This window comes from Chaetodon auriga, chromosome 20 (genome assembly GCF_051107435.1).
Source record: "Chaetodon auriga isolate fChaAug3 chromosome 20, fChaAug3.hap1, whole genome shotgun sequence".
NCBI lineage: Eukaryota > Metazoa > Chordata > Actinopteri > Chaetodontiformes > Chaetodontidae > Chaetodon > Chaetodon auriga.
Window position 1 is genome coordinate 18,097,118 of NC_135093.1, and position 18,224 is coordinate 18,115,341.

An 18,224-nucleotide genomic window follows, 5' to 3' on the forward strand; every position below is an offset into this window, starting at 1 on the left:
CAGACACTCTCACTTTTTTAGGATTGGATTCACATTCTTTGTCAAGTTCAATACGAATAGTTGAAAACTACATGGGAAACTATCACAGTGTAAAGTGATGTGTACAGTATCAAGATATCTTAAAGACTGGTGCACAGCACATAATGGAACAATTACATACATGCTTCTTCTGTCTTAAAACAAGTGCTCATCGCAGACTTTTAACCACAACTAAGGGTCTTTTTCAATGAATGGGACTGACTCAAGTGTCATCTTGAGACTGAGGTGTTGAACTTTAGTCACAGGATCCCCCTTCATGACACCTGAGCCAGGTGCATTTGCTGAAGAAAACCTTGAGATGCAGTGAAAGCCCGATAAAAGCAGTACGTGGACCACTGAGTTGAAAGCATTATCTAACTAGCATTAATAGATTTGGTTTGAACCTTTGAAAAAGCTTTTTCCTGTCTGCGTACATATGCATGTCGTCATTATGCGAGGTTAGATCCGTTTTCCCGTTGTTAGCCCTGATTGCTAAGTAGTCTGTATCTAACACATGAATATCCTGCGTGCATGAGAGCTTTCATGTGATCTCAGTTGTATTGTGTTTGCAGTGCAGTGTATGTGTCTGTGTGCGTGCAGACTACAGTAGCGTGCCACTGTTAACTTCCCTAATATTAGTCTGTGTTCTGTTCCGGGGCCAGATCAGCTGCATTGATAAAAATGACCTCATGTTAATCATGCTGATTCTGGCGCGGCGCTGCATTTTTCTCATATCGTAATTCCCCTCTATTTGCATATTTTCAGTCTGGCATTCTTTTTACTTCCACTTTTCCTTTTTTTTCAAAGCTTTTCTTCATTCTTTCACTCTGCTAGCTAGCTGACCTCTAGCTAACCTGTCAATGCAGTACGAGGTGTATTTTTCTCTCTCTAAATAATTAAAGGCATATTTGTTTGCCGTGGCATTTAACTAGATTTCCTCAGGCACTGGTATATCTGTGTGTTCTGTGTGTGTGTATGTGTGTGCGTGTGCGCACGCGTTTGTGGATGTGCATTCAATTCTAATTCCCCTGAATGGAAGCAGGTCTCTAAATAGCTTTGCCTATGAATGAAATGGCAGCGGTGGCAGACTCAAGACTGGACGAGAGAGATAGACTGAAAGAGAGCGAGAGAGCGATTCAGTCAATGCTTAATTAATGAGAAGCTACAGGGAATTGAAACTCTGCCTGACCTCTGCCCTTGCTTAACTCCCTCTCCCTCTCATTCTCTCCTCTACCGCACACACTTTCTGACAGACCAGTTGCATCGAAGGATTTCTGAGAATATGCGCGCGTCTACCAACAACAGGTCTGTCAGCCGGTAGCAGCCATTAGTGGTTATACTCTAATACTCTGCATTTGTGTGCGCGTTTGGTATAATAACCCCACACTGCTGGGAATTAAAGCCTCACATGGCCTTCAGATCAATTATTCATCCCTCATCTCTCTTTCTCTTCCTCGCATTTTGCCTGTTTAATTTACGCTTCTATCGCCTCTCAATGTCCGTTTTCTTTGCATAGCTTTTTAACTCGGCCCTCCACTTTTTCCCCTTCACGTGTGCTCCTACGTGCCAAGAACTGGACATGAGATATGAGACATGAGTGTGTGCTCAAAAAATGTGCACACACATTGGAGTGATTTCTGTATGGAGGTCATCCTCTCTTCAAACATGTAATATACAGTGTATGCTTTCTGTTCCCACAGGCTGTTAAAGCCCTCACTCACACTCAAAACACACACACACACACACACACATACTGTATAACCAAGCACCTGTACACACACACACACACACACACACACACACACACACACACACTGGCCAGTACATCTCTGTCAATTAGGATGACAGATATGGTGCTGTATCCTGTCTGACGAACACACATCTGCCAATTCAGAGCCTTGAGAGCACTTCCTGGCCACAGGTGTTTCTGTGTGTGTGTTTCTGTGCGTGTGTGTGTGTGGCTATGTGTGTCTATATTGTATTAATGTATGTGTGTCCGTATTGCTCTGTCTGTGCGTGTAGAGAAGTAGTTGTGGTTTCCATAGGTTGTCTGTGTCCCCTGTGCTGTGTTTCTCATCAGAGACTGTCCTCACCCACAAAACAGCACCATTGGTCCGTTGAAACGCTTCAAACAAACTTTCCTGCTTCGACATGTTCCTGATGGTCAGCCGCAGCGGTCAGCGGTTGGGTGTACAAAGAGTGTGAGTTAGACACCCAATGCCAAATAGTTGAGAGAAATCCCACCACATGGTCCATCATATCACAAGATCTTCATCAGTAGATGGAGATTTCCGAGGTCATGGTTTCCAAGGTCAAGAATGGATTGTGAGCAGGGAGTCCTGTGGTCGTCTATAATTGCATGACAGCTCCAAGGACAAACTCCATCTGCTGCTGATGATGATCATGTAATATGCTTGACAGCTTCAGAACAGCCATTAAACTGGTCTTGTTGTGAGATTAGTTACTCAGCTGCTGTTTCCAATGCCAAGAAAGAACTTCAGACCTGAGCTAGAGGGGCCAGATCAGGAAAAGCTTATTTGAACTATTGAAATGTAATACTGGCTGATAAACAACCTATTCTGTCATTTGAGGTTGTGAGACATGTTATTTGTTGGAAATGTTGGTCACCCAGCCCAGGAAGTTGGTTCACATTTGCGATGCTACAATTTATGTCCAAAACCAAGGTTCACTCTCAGTGCAGGAAGCAGCGTGCTCTTCACATAGCTGGGTGGAAAGTAAGGATATCACACAGCAGCGACTGTCTTTTTTCCCTCAAACCTTGACAATACCTTCACTGTAGCTGCACGCATTGCTCTATTTGAAATAAGTCATTTACAAAAATGTTGCCATTGCACGTTCCGGGACGTTGGCATTGACCATTATTCTGGGTTTTGCAGCATTGCTTAATATCAGTTTTCTGCTGGGTGAATGGTTTATGGTCTTCCAATGTGTCTCTGTGAGTCTGCATTTCTCTGCCAATAGACTGGACGTTTCTAAAACTTTGACAGCTTCACTATGTGCCTCTCACCTTGTGTTCCCTCACACCAGTGAACACATGATCCCTCTCCATCAGCTTCCAAGCGTGAACAGCAGTGTAGTACAATCACTGCTGAGGATGGCCATCACACCGGGTAATAAAGATTTCAACATTATTACACAAGTGGCGCGCAAGAGGTTACTTTGCCTCCGTAAAGCTGCTGATTTGACAGTCTTAGATCACTGCAAAGAAGCCTTTTGCTGAGCAAATAATGTACATCATAAAACGGTACTGCAAAAATTACCATATTAGCTCCAAATGGCAGCGGAGCCACTGTATCAGTACGTGATATACTGAAAGAGTCCTTCCTTTCTATCTTCCTGCTGGCTGTAGTGGAGAACTTCCTAATAATACGTTACCAAGCCACCTCCAACAAAAGTGTGAAATCTCTCTCCCACTCCCTTTTTCCTCTCTCCTTGGTGTCTCTATTCACATGTCGGCCTGCTGGCATTGTAATAGGATAGTAGAGCAATATTTTCTGCTCTGAGTGTGGTAGATCTGAGTCTTTTACACTACAGGTATTAGATCAACTCCTTGGTCACGCCATGCTTTTGCCATCCTATTGCACGCCGATGACCTGAGGCCTGACACTTTGAAATCCGTGTGAATTGCCAGGGATCATCTGTAAGTAAGCTGAGATGCCAGAGAAGAACTCGGGTCTTAGCAGGTGGTTGAGGACAGAAAACAGAATTCTTCCGGTTCTGGATGGTTTCAGTGGGTCACGAAGTTGCTGAAATAAATGTCAGACACATCAAGCGCCTTCTTCAAAGTTTTGCTCTGTAGCTGCGACAGCTCTGCCCCATCACCTCGGCTACAGACGCCACAGCAATAGAGATGTGACTTCACAATACTTCCCAATGAAAGCCTGCGTTGCTAAGCAACTCACAGTCCGCAGTGGCAAGATACAGGGGTGTTTCCTGGCTGATGAGAGCGATGTGTGTGTGTGTGTGTGTGGATGTGGAGAATCTGTTAGTGCATTGAGCCCATTAGGAACCCTCCACCCCCCCCCCCCGGCGCACACATTCCGTATGTAAAGCTGGCTTCTAAAAGCACATGGCAGCAGTTCACGAGCCGACTGCGTCTGCAGCTCATCCACAGGAGGATAGCTCGGTTTTGTTCTGAATATTGACGAGGGAAGTCGGGCTTTTCTTTCGCCACCCTCACATAAGGATTGATTTTTTTCATATAGTTCCTCCTAAGTCATCCCATTGTGTCGGGGTAATAGTTCTGTACTGTATGTATCCATATTCATGAGCAGGGAGCATGAAGCAAACTTGCTGCCTGTTGGAATGGACAGCATCTTGGAGTGAGGCTGAATTTATCAATAATTTAAGCTGGTGAAAGTTTAATGGTGTTTGCTGTCGTTCCCCCCTGAGAAATCATTGGGTCAGTTATCGAACCCCTTACCCTCCCCAACAAACAAGCACACACACACACACACACACACACACACACACGTGATGCAGTCACTGTGGTGAAATGCCTCCTAAGGACATTAAACTGATCCGGATGTGCACTCCGCTCTATCTTCCTCGCCTCTTTCACTTTTTCACATTCGCCTGTCGCTCCTTTCCTCTCGGTCACCTCTTTTTTCACTCACACATGCTCTGTCTCTCACGTATTCCTCTTTCTGTGTCTCACGCCCCCCTCCTTCCCTTCCTTTGTCTCTCTCCTATCCATCCTCCCCGCTCAGCTCTTGCCCGTTTTTCAACCCGCCTCTCATATGGTAGGCACTGATACAGCCGGTGTAACAATATGCTGCTATTTCCCTCAACCTCCTAACTCCCCGGCTCCTGACTCAGGCTACTGATAAGCATGTCAGCGAGCGGTTGGGATATGCAGTGTTATACCAGCAGGATTTTCCATGCCATGAGTCGACATGCTCCGCTCTAACACGCTGGCCTTTTGCTCTGAGTTGCTCCCCTCAGCATGTGGCTGAGGTTGCTTATTTATGTACGTATTACTCATTTTTTAAATGATGTAGTTTTGATTAAACTCACAACCATTTACTGACAACTGTATCAGAGAAAATCTCAGTGCTTATAGGTTTTTTTTTTGCATCTTCCTCTTGCCTGGGTTATAGAGCAAGAGTTCAACAATTTATAGACACGGAGTAAAAAGGATTTAACCAAAACCAGATTTCCTCAAAAAAGAAATGCTTATTAAAGGAAAACCAGCTAGGCTCTGTTCCAGCAGCTTCAAATTAATGCAGTTTCTCATCAATAACAAAGCTTATTCATTAACTCCTTGCATTTTTCCAGAATTCAAACTAGCATCTCTGAAGTCACGAGCATGCTTTGTGAACCCTCAGACTATTATTGGCCCTATTATTGTTTTAAGTCTGTCCTCACCATAAAAGCTACAGCATAGTACATTTGCGCCGTGCTTAAAATGACCCATGTTTATGTTTTTATGACAAATTACCTCATGTGGTTGTGGTAATAATGACTGTCCTCACCTGGAAGTAAAAAATAATGTGGCATGATGGTGTTACAGCCCTGTAAAACATCTCAAACTGTGCAGACACTGTATGTTTTTACTAATCTTGTATGTCCCATATGTCCTGTAGGTCAACTGAACGGTCATGACGTGGACCCTGACACTGAACACTGAACCTTCAAACATTTTGAAATAAAAAAGGAGAAAGGTCTCCGTTAACTCAATGAAACCTCAGCCATAGTGGTCGAGGATCAGAAAACATGTATGAGGACTTGTTTTCAGGTCATTCTCTCAACGACTTGATGCCCCCTTAATCCACGTCTATCCCAAGCTTTACCGCTTACTGGCAAACACCAGGCGATAAACATGTACAGTAATGAAGCTAATAGGGTTCAGATGCTGCTTGCTGCATTATTAGAGCCACTACTTTACTCATTCTGTTTCTCAAACGTGGGCATTCCCGACTCAGCTTGGCTCAAACTTTGGCATCTACAGTGTAAGCTTTCACTAAAAGACGGTTTGGTCAGATAAAAGAGAGACGACGAGGACACACAGGCTAATCAATGGCTTCACACCGGGATTCACAAACATAGACAAATACATGTAGATATGTGTATGCGCACTCAGGCGTGAGCACACTTGCACACATTTAAGCTCGATGACAGTGAGGGATCGAACATTACAAAGGGCTGCAGCAATCGCCCTCAATATTTCATGAACATCCTTCCTCTTTCAGTTCTCTCCTCCATTTTTTATTTTATTCTGGCATGTTCAGCATTCTTCTTCTGAAAAAAAAGTTTCCTTTTTGTCAATCTCCTAGAAAATAGCAGGAGTGAGACAGTACAGAGCGGAGCAGTGCAAGGAGAGGGAAAGGGAAGTGATCAGAGGGAAGAAAAAAAAAAAACTTTGAGGGGTTTGGAGAAAGGAGGGATTGATGGGAGATGCACAGCAAAGGTGAGGCAACAGCAGCTGTCTCTGACTTTAGAGATAAACCTCACTTTTCACCCACAGCTACCTTCCTTCCTGTTTTGCACACCTTCCCAAATAGTTGCTGTGCTTTCTGGGCTTTGTAAAGTTTGTCTTCTGAAGACAAGGTATTGCACTCCTGAGGAAACCAAGACAAAAACAGGGGCTGCTGTCATGAGGGGTAAAAGAGAGAAAACGGTTTGTAAAACAGTGGAGAGGAACAACGCAGAAGGGCGAGAGTGATTTTAGTGTCAGCATTCCTCTTCACAGTGGCCATTTTATAATCGTCTCCCCAATGATTTCCTGTCATCGGGCATAAAAAGTTTCTTTTCTCAAATTAACTTCTGGCTGAGGACCAATGATCCGGGCTTTCAGACTCACAGGCTTTAAGGTCTGTCCAGATCTGAGACTGGACAAAAACAACAGGTTAATTCAGCCAGGTCAGTAGTATTATTCATTTCTATGGCAATGTCTGTGCTCCTCACTCTGAGCTTATCGTGCCTTTTATCCCCTCATGGCCCAGTGGCCTCACAGGCTTGGCATGATGTCCCTGTACATATGATGAAAGTGAGTCTTCCTGTCATCAATTTGTCACCAATCTTTGTCACCAACATCCCACATTTCTCAGCCGCCTTCCCTTTTTCTTCCACCACAACCTATTCAACCATTCCTCTCTTTGTCCCTCATATCCTCATGTCCATGTGCCCTGTCTGTCTCTGTCCATCCTGCTGTTTCAGTCCAGTCTGCCCTTTCCTGCAAGGTTCACTCGCAGCTTTTAATAAAGCAACCTGCAGGCACGTTGTGCCGTCGGCTGGTTGTCACTGTACCTGTCCCACCTCCATCTCAGTGTCCCCCTGCATTCACTGGTGGGGGACTCGGCATTTGCCATGTTTGAACTTCAGGGCAGAGTGAGTCTTAATCAACACAAGGTGCTTTTGCACATTCTCTCTAAGAGCCCTCTGTGCTTTGATCTGACTCCCTTTCATGAACTTAATGGGGAGTTATGAAGAAAGAATTTCACCAGGTTGCATCAAGCAGAGAGTCTGGGTTACCTGCTATACAGAGTAAGCAGGATTCATGCTGCTTCAACTTGGACTCATATATGTTTTTGAATTCCAGTGGTTGTGAATATTGATATCATGGAATCATATGGAGGAAATCCAGAATTATGATAGTGATGATAATGAGATATATGTCTGGTGCACCAATCTGACTTCCCAGGTGGAAATAAAGAATGCCGAGCAACATGAATGCATCATGACTCCCACCGCTGTGACGCTGTGAAAGGTGCTGTTTTGAACTGTTTTCATTTCAGCTTGGGGGAGGGTTGAGAGGTGGCGTCTTCCAGTAGCTAAACATTCACTGGTGGTTCAAGTGTCGACAGTGTCTGACGGGGAAAATTCTATATTCTTGAGACATAAATTTCATACTTTCTGAGATGAATTCTCGCTCTGCAAGACTGCGTAACAAGTGTAGGATGGATCCTTTCTCCAGCAAATCATATTGTAGATGATGAACAGGGGAGATTTTATTAAGGTTCAGTGTTGGCGTCATATATCCACAGCAGCTCTCGATGTAACTGTAGTTTCACGTCATGCGCGGCCCCTCGGTGAGATATAGATTCAGAAAGAGAGTACGAAGAGCCAAGACTGTGAGGTGTGTGTGGAGATGGGCAGCGCAGAGATGCAGAACCACATCCTGTGTGAGTTATAGTAAACACAATGAATAATATCTATTCAGAGAGGCTTGTCTGTATTGATCTCGCTCGGACTGTGTGTGTACCTCATCTCTTCCTGCGGAGGATTCATTCCCCACTCTCATGAAAGAAGTAAGAGCTGGAGAGACCTTGATGAGTTGAAACTTTCTTACACCAAACTTTGCTCTTTGGAATCTATTACGGGATTTTCTTTCTTCCTCTCATACACACACACACACACACACATATATATATATATATATATATATATACATGTGCACACACACAGTTTCTCCTCTCTGTTGTTTGTGTCCTGGTGTCAGATCATTAGCGGACAGAATCAGAGTAAATCAGCAGTGTGATGCGGGGAGGCAGGGGAGGACATAAGGCTTGCATATTATTTTCCCTTCATTAGGAAAGAAGAAAGGGACTTTAAGTGTGTGTGTGTGTGTGTGTGTGTGTGTGTGTGCGTGTGTGCATGTTTGTTTGTGCTAGAGTTGGAGAGAGAGAGAGAAATGACTGAGAAGAACCCATGGGAGCAGAACGCAGAATACTTTTTGAGGTGTTGATGAGTTTGATAATGTTGCCTCTCTGATGAAAGCATTGTTGTATGAGCTTGCATATGTGTGTGCACTTGCGTCGGCATGCGTGCGTCTGTGTTGCAGCACAGGCGTCTTGCTTTCAGAGTTCTGACAGAGCATATCCTTGTGTATCTTTCCCCTAATTGAATCCATCCCTCAGGGCGTCACCACTTGTTTATATGCTGACACCATGAAGGTGTGTGTGTGTGTGTGTGTGTGTGTGTGTGTGTGTGTGTGTGTGTGTGTGTGTGTTCATACTGAAGGCAGAACACTGCAAACACTCTCTCCTTATTGTTTAATTATAGCCCACCAGCTGGGGAGACAGAGGAAGAGAACAAGGGCAGGAGAGGAAGAGCTATTGATTGAATTAGTCAGATTATTCATATTTAATGTTTTGCTCTGTCTCCATGCTTCTGCCCGAGCCTTCCCCTCTGCCTTCTCCTCGATATCCTTCCTTTAATAAATTCTCTCTTTACGCGGTCCTAAGACCTCCAATAAACAATACATTTCATACGCTTCATCAGTCGAGAGGGTTTGTCGTGCAACAATAAAACCTGTCTGCTGTTTACACGTGAGCCCAAGGGCAGCGGGTGAGGGTGCCTGGTCCACATTGCTTTACTCACCGGCCCTTAAGAAAAACACTTCCTTGCCTTGTCAGTTGTCGTGAGAGATGAAAGTCTACTGTCTTTGTAAATCTGAGTTCTCTCTGTGACCCTGATCCATAAAAAATATGACGTTTTTCATCTTGATTTTAGCTCAGAGAGCAGTCCAGGTGTCCACCATCTGGTGTAACTAAGCTTTAAATCATAAAAGGCATTTGTAAGTTTATGTCATATTTGGTGATTTCTCACTTTTCAGGAGTTCTGTGAATTGCGCAAGATTAGCCTCAGCATGAGCTCCCTCACAGCGAAAACCATCGACAAGTGGCAGTTACAGAATGATGGTGAACACATTGTCTAACAGTAGCGCAGTCAGTAAAATGACAGAAATATCAGATACACATGTGTCTAAAGTTTGCTATTAGCAAATTTTAGCCACCAAAAGCTACTGGTCTTCAATTCTGTAGCAGCAGAAGCCCTTGAGTTTATTGAGTTACATCTGGGATTTGCATTTTTAGTGACTAGGGGTAGCAGAAAAAAGCTGGAAATGCAACACTGATATACGATCACCTTTAACGTTGATATGTTAGAAAATTGATATGCAGCTTAAGTCCAGTGCTCACTCTCCTTTTAGCTCTGTTTCTGCTCTCAGGCAAAAGGGAAATATCTGTCTCTTTAGCTCCTGAATGCTTCACATATTGCCAGCTGAATGACGCGAAAGCTCTGTGGAGCTGAGAGGAGCTGTAGACTGAGGAGATGACTGTGGGTTCGTCACTCAGAGTGACTCCTTCTACATCTAGACGTGTGGTCCATAGTTAACAGAAAAATATTGGTAGATACTGATCAATAGACTTGTTGTTGAATCTTGTTGGCTTCTCAGTCAGTCAGCCAGTCATTTGTCCGTCTTCCACTTTGTCCAACTCCCCAAACCCCAGCCTGTCTGTCTATTGATTATTACTGCAACAAGATAGCAGCCTTGCTAAATAACAGACCATGTAATGCCTTCAGTGACCCACTCTGTCCAGACACTAATGACACTCAGCATCAGTATTTATGTGACACTTCACTGTGATGGCTGTCTTTGGTAACATTGCTGAGTGCAGAAACATCCATCCAGTGACTTGTAATCATTGCAGAGAGTTTTTTGGCATTCAGGATCATGTTCTTCTCCTTCTAGATGTATGATTTCTATCAGCCTGCTGAGGGGAGTGTCCAAGGTCCTGGACAAGAGTCTGACTTTTAATCAACACGCCATGGACCTACACAAACACCGCTAAAGCAGAGCGTTCTGATCCCTCACACACAGTTGGCTCATCCTCGTCCTGCTGCTTTACTGTAGAACTTTTTCATAGAAATCAGTACATTATATCTCTTTCTGCTCTCTCCTCTCTGTCACCAATCAGAGCATTTTAACAGGAGACATCTTAAATAGCTCCAAAAGCAATTGGCCTGCCAGCACCTGTTCTCACAGACGTCATACTCTGGCAGTTATACACTCAGACATCATAATCTCACACCCTGCCTATCGAGCACACCGCAATATCCTGCTCCCGTTTTGCTGCAGGTACTGCAGATACCGTACCTCAACAGTGGAACCACAGTAGGCCTGCCGTCCTTTGTTCAGTGTAATGTGTTTCTGCTCTGTTTCCTAGGGGCTGTGTTCTGCTTGTACATTGTTGTTGAGGAAGCAAATTTCCCTAATGAGGAGCAGTTTTGATTGTATTGTGGCACAGACAGAATCTACAGGTTCACAGTGTATTTTCAGTGCAGTAAATGAGGAAGAGACCAATTATTCCATGAAATGTTATAATTCTATTTGTAACACCGGTGATATCAGCAAATCTTCCAGCCCTGCTGAAATTAGTTTTTAAGGGGGTAATTATGGATTATAAGGTCTGCTTATTATACTAGTTATGTGCTAACAGGGAGCTTCATTAGTGAGCTATTATGTGTTAGTCCTTGAGTTTGTTGACTGTAAAATGACACAGTATTGACTTTTCTCTTTTTTTGTGTGATAATGTGGGTCTGTACCGCAAAAAGCTTTTCTTTTAAACTTCCTCAGATAATGGAAAGTTGGCTGTGATGGCTGTGGGTTACCGGTGGGGAGTGAAATACATTTTTCATTCAGTCCTGTTGCTGACGCCTTCCTAACACAGACACACTATTAACATATCAGAAATGTCATTCTTATTAATCATTTCTGATGAAGGAGGGAATAAAGCAGCCAAATGTGACTTTCTGTCAGGAGCCTGATGAACTCAGCGATGAACTGAAACTCTACTGAACTAAAATGACAATGTGTTTAGCCCCGATGAAGGCTGCTGATAGCAGGAGCTTACACAGACAGCCCATGCAGCTCATTATTTTTAATTAGCCCCATCTTCTCAGTCCTTTACTCCAAACTTTTGTCGATGCTACCGCTGTGCGTCAACAACAGTTTGCTCTCCCTGTAACTTTCAGCGCCACCACTCTCAAACTAGAGGCCTGAGTGTCTGAGCTTTTGTTTCCTGTTTAATGATCCCACTCTCCATACTGACTGATCTTTTTAATTGCATCCCTTTGGACTCACAGAACTTTCTGTGCATCCTCCGGTGTGTAACATAATCCTGTGCTGCCTCTCAGACGCAACCATCATTACCCAACTGATGGCACTGAGGTTCCTTGTGGTCACAGGCTCAGCTTCCCTCCAGCCTGCATTTGTTATTCAGTACTCCCATTCAATATTGTTTTGGAACCACCACAGAGTTTCACATCGTAGCCCAGCATCCCTTGGAATTACAGTCAGACTGGATGAGTCTGCAGCACATGATTAATGTCTGATACCAATGTTCAGAGCCAGTGCAGGAATCAGTTTCCCCTTTGTTTAGCAAGGTATGGAAGAAAGGTTTGGAGTTGCTGGATGAGCACTGACCTTAATGAAAGAGGACTGGTTTGCTTCCCATCACTGTCACTTACCATAGCACCTTCATAAACCATGACAGACAGAGGGAAAATATGTTGATAATAAAAGCAGCAAAGATTGAGATAACCTAGGTGGTAAAGGGTGAAGCTCCAAAAACCCTGAATCCTACACTTCCCTTTAGTTCGAATGATATTCCTTAGATTAAACTCAAATTCATTTGCACATCTTAAATATGTGATGCTGGAGGTTTGGTGACTGCTTGCGCTCTTAGTCACTAACCTGAAAAGACCATAACATAGAAATAAGTGAACATAATTCCGCATGTTTGTACCCTCCACTTCAATCTCCTGACTGAGTGCAAACCATGCTGCACAACAGCTAGTGATAGTCCATCACTCCATTTTGACATCTCAGGTCTCTGTTCCACAAAAAAAATCAGTGCTGTCATTGTGCAAATTTGTGCATCAGAGTTCACCAAAGTTGAACTATATGCTCTAGCTCCCTGTGGATCTACTTTTCCGCAGCTAACAAATCCACCGATTTAAGCATTTCCATTGACATGAATTGATTTCAGTCCTTGGTTTCTGGTGTGAAACGCAGGCTTTGAAACGCATGTTTAAGCTCATTTCTTCATTAGTCCCCTTGACCAACACTGCAGGTCATGACTGGTGCTTTGAATTAACTGTGTGTACGTGAAATTTTGTTCTGATATTCATGTTCCTCAGAGGATAAAACTTAATGAATTAGAAACCTGACCTTTCCTCTAGTGCCACCATATTGCCAGATACTAGAACTTACACAAAATAACCCTTATTCTTATGTCACCTGGTTTCATATACATGATTAATTGACCTAATAAAAATTCATACAATACCCTAAACTGTCGGCTATTGTACAAATATGGAGCTGAGATATTTGAGACTCTGTGTATTGCCCTCTGCTGCAGGACACATTTGTTTTCACGACTTATCAGATTGTCCGGCACTCTGCTTTGAAAGTCCAGCCTGCGGTGGCAGCTTTCACCAGCATAAAGGAGGGAAGCTAAAAACCTGGGTCTCACTGTTGTTGTTCGTCCTGCACTCACTTTTTTTATGTGTCGACTGTGGGGCCATGCTGACCCAGCTGCATTATGGGTCAGCGGGATGAATGGGCAAGTAGCGGCTAATGTGATAAAAGACGGACAGGTCGTTTGTCCTCACAGCCTGTGCCCACACACACACACACACACACTCATGTTTCGATCACTTTTGGGGACATTGCATAGGCTTACATTCATTTCCTGGAGACTTACCTTAACCATAACCACTATTTGCTTAACCTAATCCTTATCCTAACCTTAACCTAAACCTAAGCTCAACCAGAGTTTTCACCCTAAAATGTAATGATTTACATTATGGGGACTTGCCTTTTGTCCCCGTAATGAAGTCAAGTCCCCATAATGTGACTGTGTAAACAGATTTATGTCCCCACAGTGTGAGCAATACATGCCACACACACACACACACACACACACACACACACACACACACACACTTGGAATACAACCTGTCTATTCTGTGTAATGCTGTTAACCAGGCTGGGTGCAGGATGCTGACTGTGGATGCAGGAGCACATGATAAATGTAGGTGTATGTTTGTGTGTATGCATGCAACCCACATATCTGTGTTATTGTGTGTGTGTGTGTGTGTGTGTGTGTGTGTGTGTGTGTGTGTGTGTGTTTGAGTGTGAGTGCACTTATTGAAGTTGTACCAGCCTAATCTGTGTTTTGTCTCATCATTGATTGGTGTCACATAGCTCAGGCTGACATTTAACCTAACCACATTAGGAATTCCCACTTTGACCTTGTGGTCAATAAAATTCATGTGCGATGCATCACAATGTCTTCACATTCAGTAAGTCTAAAGCCAGATCCTCCGTCTTCCTCTTAGTCAGCCTCCAGGTCTCTGAGCATCTGCCTCTTGTCTTTTTTTTTTTTTGTGCCTCACACAATCTCTTTAAAGTGCTTATCCGCACCTTCGCTAACAAGCTGAACATTTTCCAACGTGCCTTGCAAACAGATCTTTGGTTAACAGGGTGATATGGGAGCAATGACTGCCACTCAGAACAGCCACAGGTGGGCTCTCCCACTTCTCCTCTGTGGCTCATTTTTCCTCTTGCAAACATTTTTTTGATAGAGAATTGGAGTGGAAGAGATAAACGTGCACCACTTTGTCAGAGGAGTTTATAAATTTGAATGCGATAATGAGGTCACTGGAGAAAGCCCGCAGAAATGCTCTTTTCTTCTTTGCTTGTCGTTACTGTAAGCCTTTGACTCTTGTCTTGTGAGCTGTTTTTTCTGCCTGTGTTATTTTCCTTAACTGTTGCCCTCCACATGGTTCGAGCGAGCGTCTATGTTGGTGATCCTGCTGAACTGTGTGACACTGGGCATGTTTCATCCGTGTGAGGACATCGACTGTGACTCTGAGAGGTGCAAGATCCTTCAGGTAAGACACTTTTTGGCTTGATGTTTTATTGAATGTTTTTTTTCTTTTCACACTTTGTTTAATACAGAACATCAGAGCACAACAAGAGCAACATTTAATTTTTATTTCCCAAGTGAGCAGCAATATAAGTGATAACGCACAAAATGTCCTGATACATGATTATGTTTTTTCAGTAGCTGCTCATCTGAAGGATTGCAATCTGCAATTCAGTGATTACGCTGCAGTTACTAACCCCAGTAACTTCATGTTACTGCAACCAGTTTGCTGGTTTACCAGTGGTTGGTTCAGTGAGAAAAATCAGCCCTCTGAGAACTCAGTGAATCATGAAGCAAGTAGCATAAAAAGACTACATCTGGATCCTTCACCAGGGCTCAGCTTTACGGGGCTAGCATTAGCTGCGAGTCAGTTGATGCTGTACCTCCAAACCGTAGGCTTAAACCCCAATGTCTTCATTTCTGTTCCGACACGTTTTAACGACAGAAGATGTGACGTGTGTGTCTGGAAACTCAAGTAATGTAAAGTCATTAGATTGTCTTTTGAGCAACTTGCAAAGTAATGCAGCCTACATTTTTAATGAGTGCTATGTAACGAGAAATTGATTCCGGTATTCAAGTAATTTGCCTAACCCTGCTTATCAAAGGCAAAAACCACTATGAAGAAATCATCATGCATTTTTAAAGGGGCTCTTGGATGGTTTTATTTTGAACATGCATTTAGTCTTTTGAGAGACATCAAAGCAACAGTCTTTTAAGCTGCTAATACTCCATCAGAGCTGCTTGTTGGGTGGTCGAACAGCTTCACAGAACCCACACCTTTCTGATATCACATTAGAGTGGTCCGCTTCATTTCTGTGACTTGATGACAATCCAACATTCACGCCCACTTCATGCCATGAGTGGCCAGCTGTGTGGAAGGGGCAGAGTAAGCCGGGTTTGAATTTCTGTCCCTTTGCCATCTATTTACATTATTTACAGAACTATTTCCGACACTTATCACATGAGCAAGCGAGTGCAGCACTGTCTCTCAGGAAAGGCTGAAAATGTGTGCTGTCATCCCCTAATTTAAACAATACTGAATCCCCTTCTGTCTCTGATGGCCAGCTTTTCAGAACAGCTATACACACTTTTCCCATATATTCAGACAAAGCCTCAGACAATGCTGGATCCTACATTTCCCATAATGTAACGTAGGCACTGCTGTCTTCACTTGCTGATTAGCTCTCTCTGTGGCTACTACACTGACTTTAACATGTAAAGTAGGTGGCGTGCACCTTTATAGTGTGTGAGCAGTCAGTTAATATAGTTGGCTCTGTTTCACCAGTGAGACTTAGCTGGTAACACAGCAATAAGCAGAAGCGCTGTTGCTATGGTTACCCGAAGTTTACTAAACTATGTTTGAGGCATCCTGTTGAAAGAAACAGCACAGAGACACGATTGTAGCAGACACATTTATCACCAGCATTCATTTATCTTCCTTGATCTTTATTTAATAAGACAAGTACAACCCAGTGAGAGGCCTTCCAGTGGGATGGCCGAGAAGAAAGAACACAAACACACATTACAGAAACAGCATTCACTCACGTAGAAGTGACACCGGGAGATAAGGACAACAAATGCAGGGCAATGGCTGGAAAACATCAGAAATTGCAGCACGGCAAGAACACCACGGGTTGAATGGCAGATTGTGACAGCGCAGGCATTATTCAAACACAGCCAAACAGACGCTGGAGAGCAGGAACACTGAAACATTGTGAGCTATGGGCACAATTTTCTAAACCAGTGCCTTTGATGGAGACATACTGAAACAATATTTTCCACAACATCTGTCCTTTGGCGCTCCCTTCATTTGCATGAACTCAGATGGAAAACAAATAACAACATTAAGTGAAAGCGTTCCCATTAATGTATTGACCTCCCTTAAGGTAACTAACACTAATGGAGGAGCATTGTTGTTCGTGTTGTAAAAGGTAGAGCATAGGCAATAAATTTTTTCTGTGTTGGATGAGGGAATCAAGTGGACTGAAGTGCAGCAGAATAGATCTGTGTTATCTGGCACTGTTCATCTTGTGCAGTGATGGGATAATGGTTCCAAATAGATTGAATCAGTACAAAGTCCTCTTATTTTCTTGTCCACTGACTCAGTGAATTGAGCAGTTTCATTCCAAAATGACGTCTATATTTTAGAAAATAGAGCCCTACTCCGATTAGGCCTACATGCTTTCTGATATTAAACTCAGTGTACTGGATAAGACATTTACTGATCGGAAGCATTTCTTTGATGTAGTTATACTTCCACTTTCTCTGGAAATGGATCCACACACATTGCTTTCTTTTATGAAATCCAAACATTACTTTTGAGAGGAAAATAAAAGAATGGAGAGGAGAGGAAAGGAAAGGTGGAAAGAGTAAACAAACTTAGAGGAAAGAAGGCAACAGGAGAGGAGAGGCGAGATGAGATGAGGAGAGGAAAGGAGAGGAGAGGGAAGGAAAGGAAAGGAAAGGCAAGGCTGAAAAAGGAAAGGAGAGCACAAGAAAGGGAAGGAGAGCAGAGGGGAGGAAAGGAAACAAAGGAAAGACAGAGAAAAGGAAAGAAAAGAAAGCAGAGAAAGCAGAGAAAAAGAAAGGAAGAAACGAGAGGAGACTAAAGAAGGTGAATTCAGAGGATAGGATGGTATGACATGAAAAAAGAAGCATGGAGAGCTGAGCAGTGGAGATTTCGAGGCTGCTGTTGCTAGGGCAGCCTGTGTCCATCACCTCCTTCCATCGCTCCACTCAGCGACATGAGATGTGATTTAATTCAGTGGGTCTCCTCTCTGGAGCGCCGCTGAATGTACAGCCCAGAGGTTAAATGCATTCTCATTAATTCCTCGCTTCCTCCATTTCAATCTCCCCGTCACTCTGCGAATCGATATGTTAAGAGATCGTGAAGGCACAAGACCTACGCACTCGCATGCTCTTGTCTGTCTTTTTCATCCGTCTCACACTGTCAGGAACTCCAGTTTCCTCACTATTTACACACTCTCACGTCTTTCTTTTCCTGTCTCTCACACTCTTGGCATGCCGTTGCCTCAGTCCCTCATACTTCTGACCTTTTCCTTTCTTTCTTTCTTTCTTTTTTTTTTAAGAGAGCTTGGTTTGACTTTCAAGGTTCACTTATTTATCATTCTTCAGCAGCAGAGTCTGTGTCTGATGCATGTCTGGTGGTATGGCAGCGAATACGTTTACTATTACCATTAATTAGATAACGTCAATCATCCCGATAAACATGAGTAAAATAGAAATGATATGCAAAATAGGTCTCATCTATCTGCATATGTTTTATTTTAGTCAACACTGCAATTACATATGTAACCTAGCAAGAAAGTAAAGTCTTGTTTTTCTCTGTTGCTGCCCTGATACATGTCAGAAATGCAGGGATACATTAATATGAAAATGCTAAAATACTTCCCATCCCAACATTAATGCAACTGTGCCCCACAATTACATGTGCGAGTGCCTGAGCTC

General features: G+C 43.3%; 1 protein-coding gene across 1 annotated transcript in view; it reads left to right on the forward strand.

The window, feature by feature from the left end:
• cacna1g (calcium channel, voltage-dependent, T type, alpha 1G subunit) overlaps positions 1-18,224 on the forward strand; it is a 234,130-nt gene that overhangs the window by 69,858 nt on the left and 146,048 nt on the right. The window contains exon 3 of the mRNA XM_076759944.1: positions 14,610-14,721. Coding sequence (XP_076616059.1) covers positions 14,610-14,721 — 112 coding nt within the window. The remainder of the gene's footprint in view (positions 1-14,609; positions 14,722-18,224) is intronic.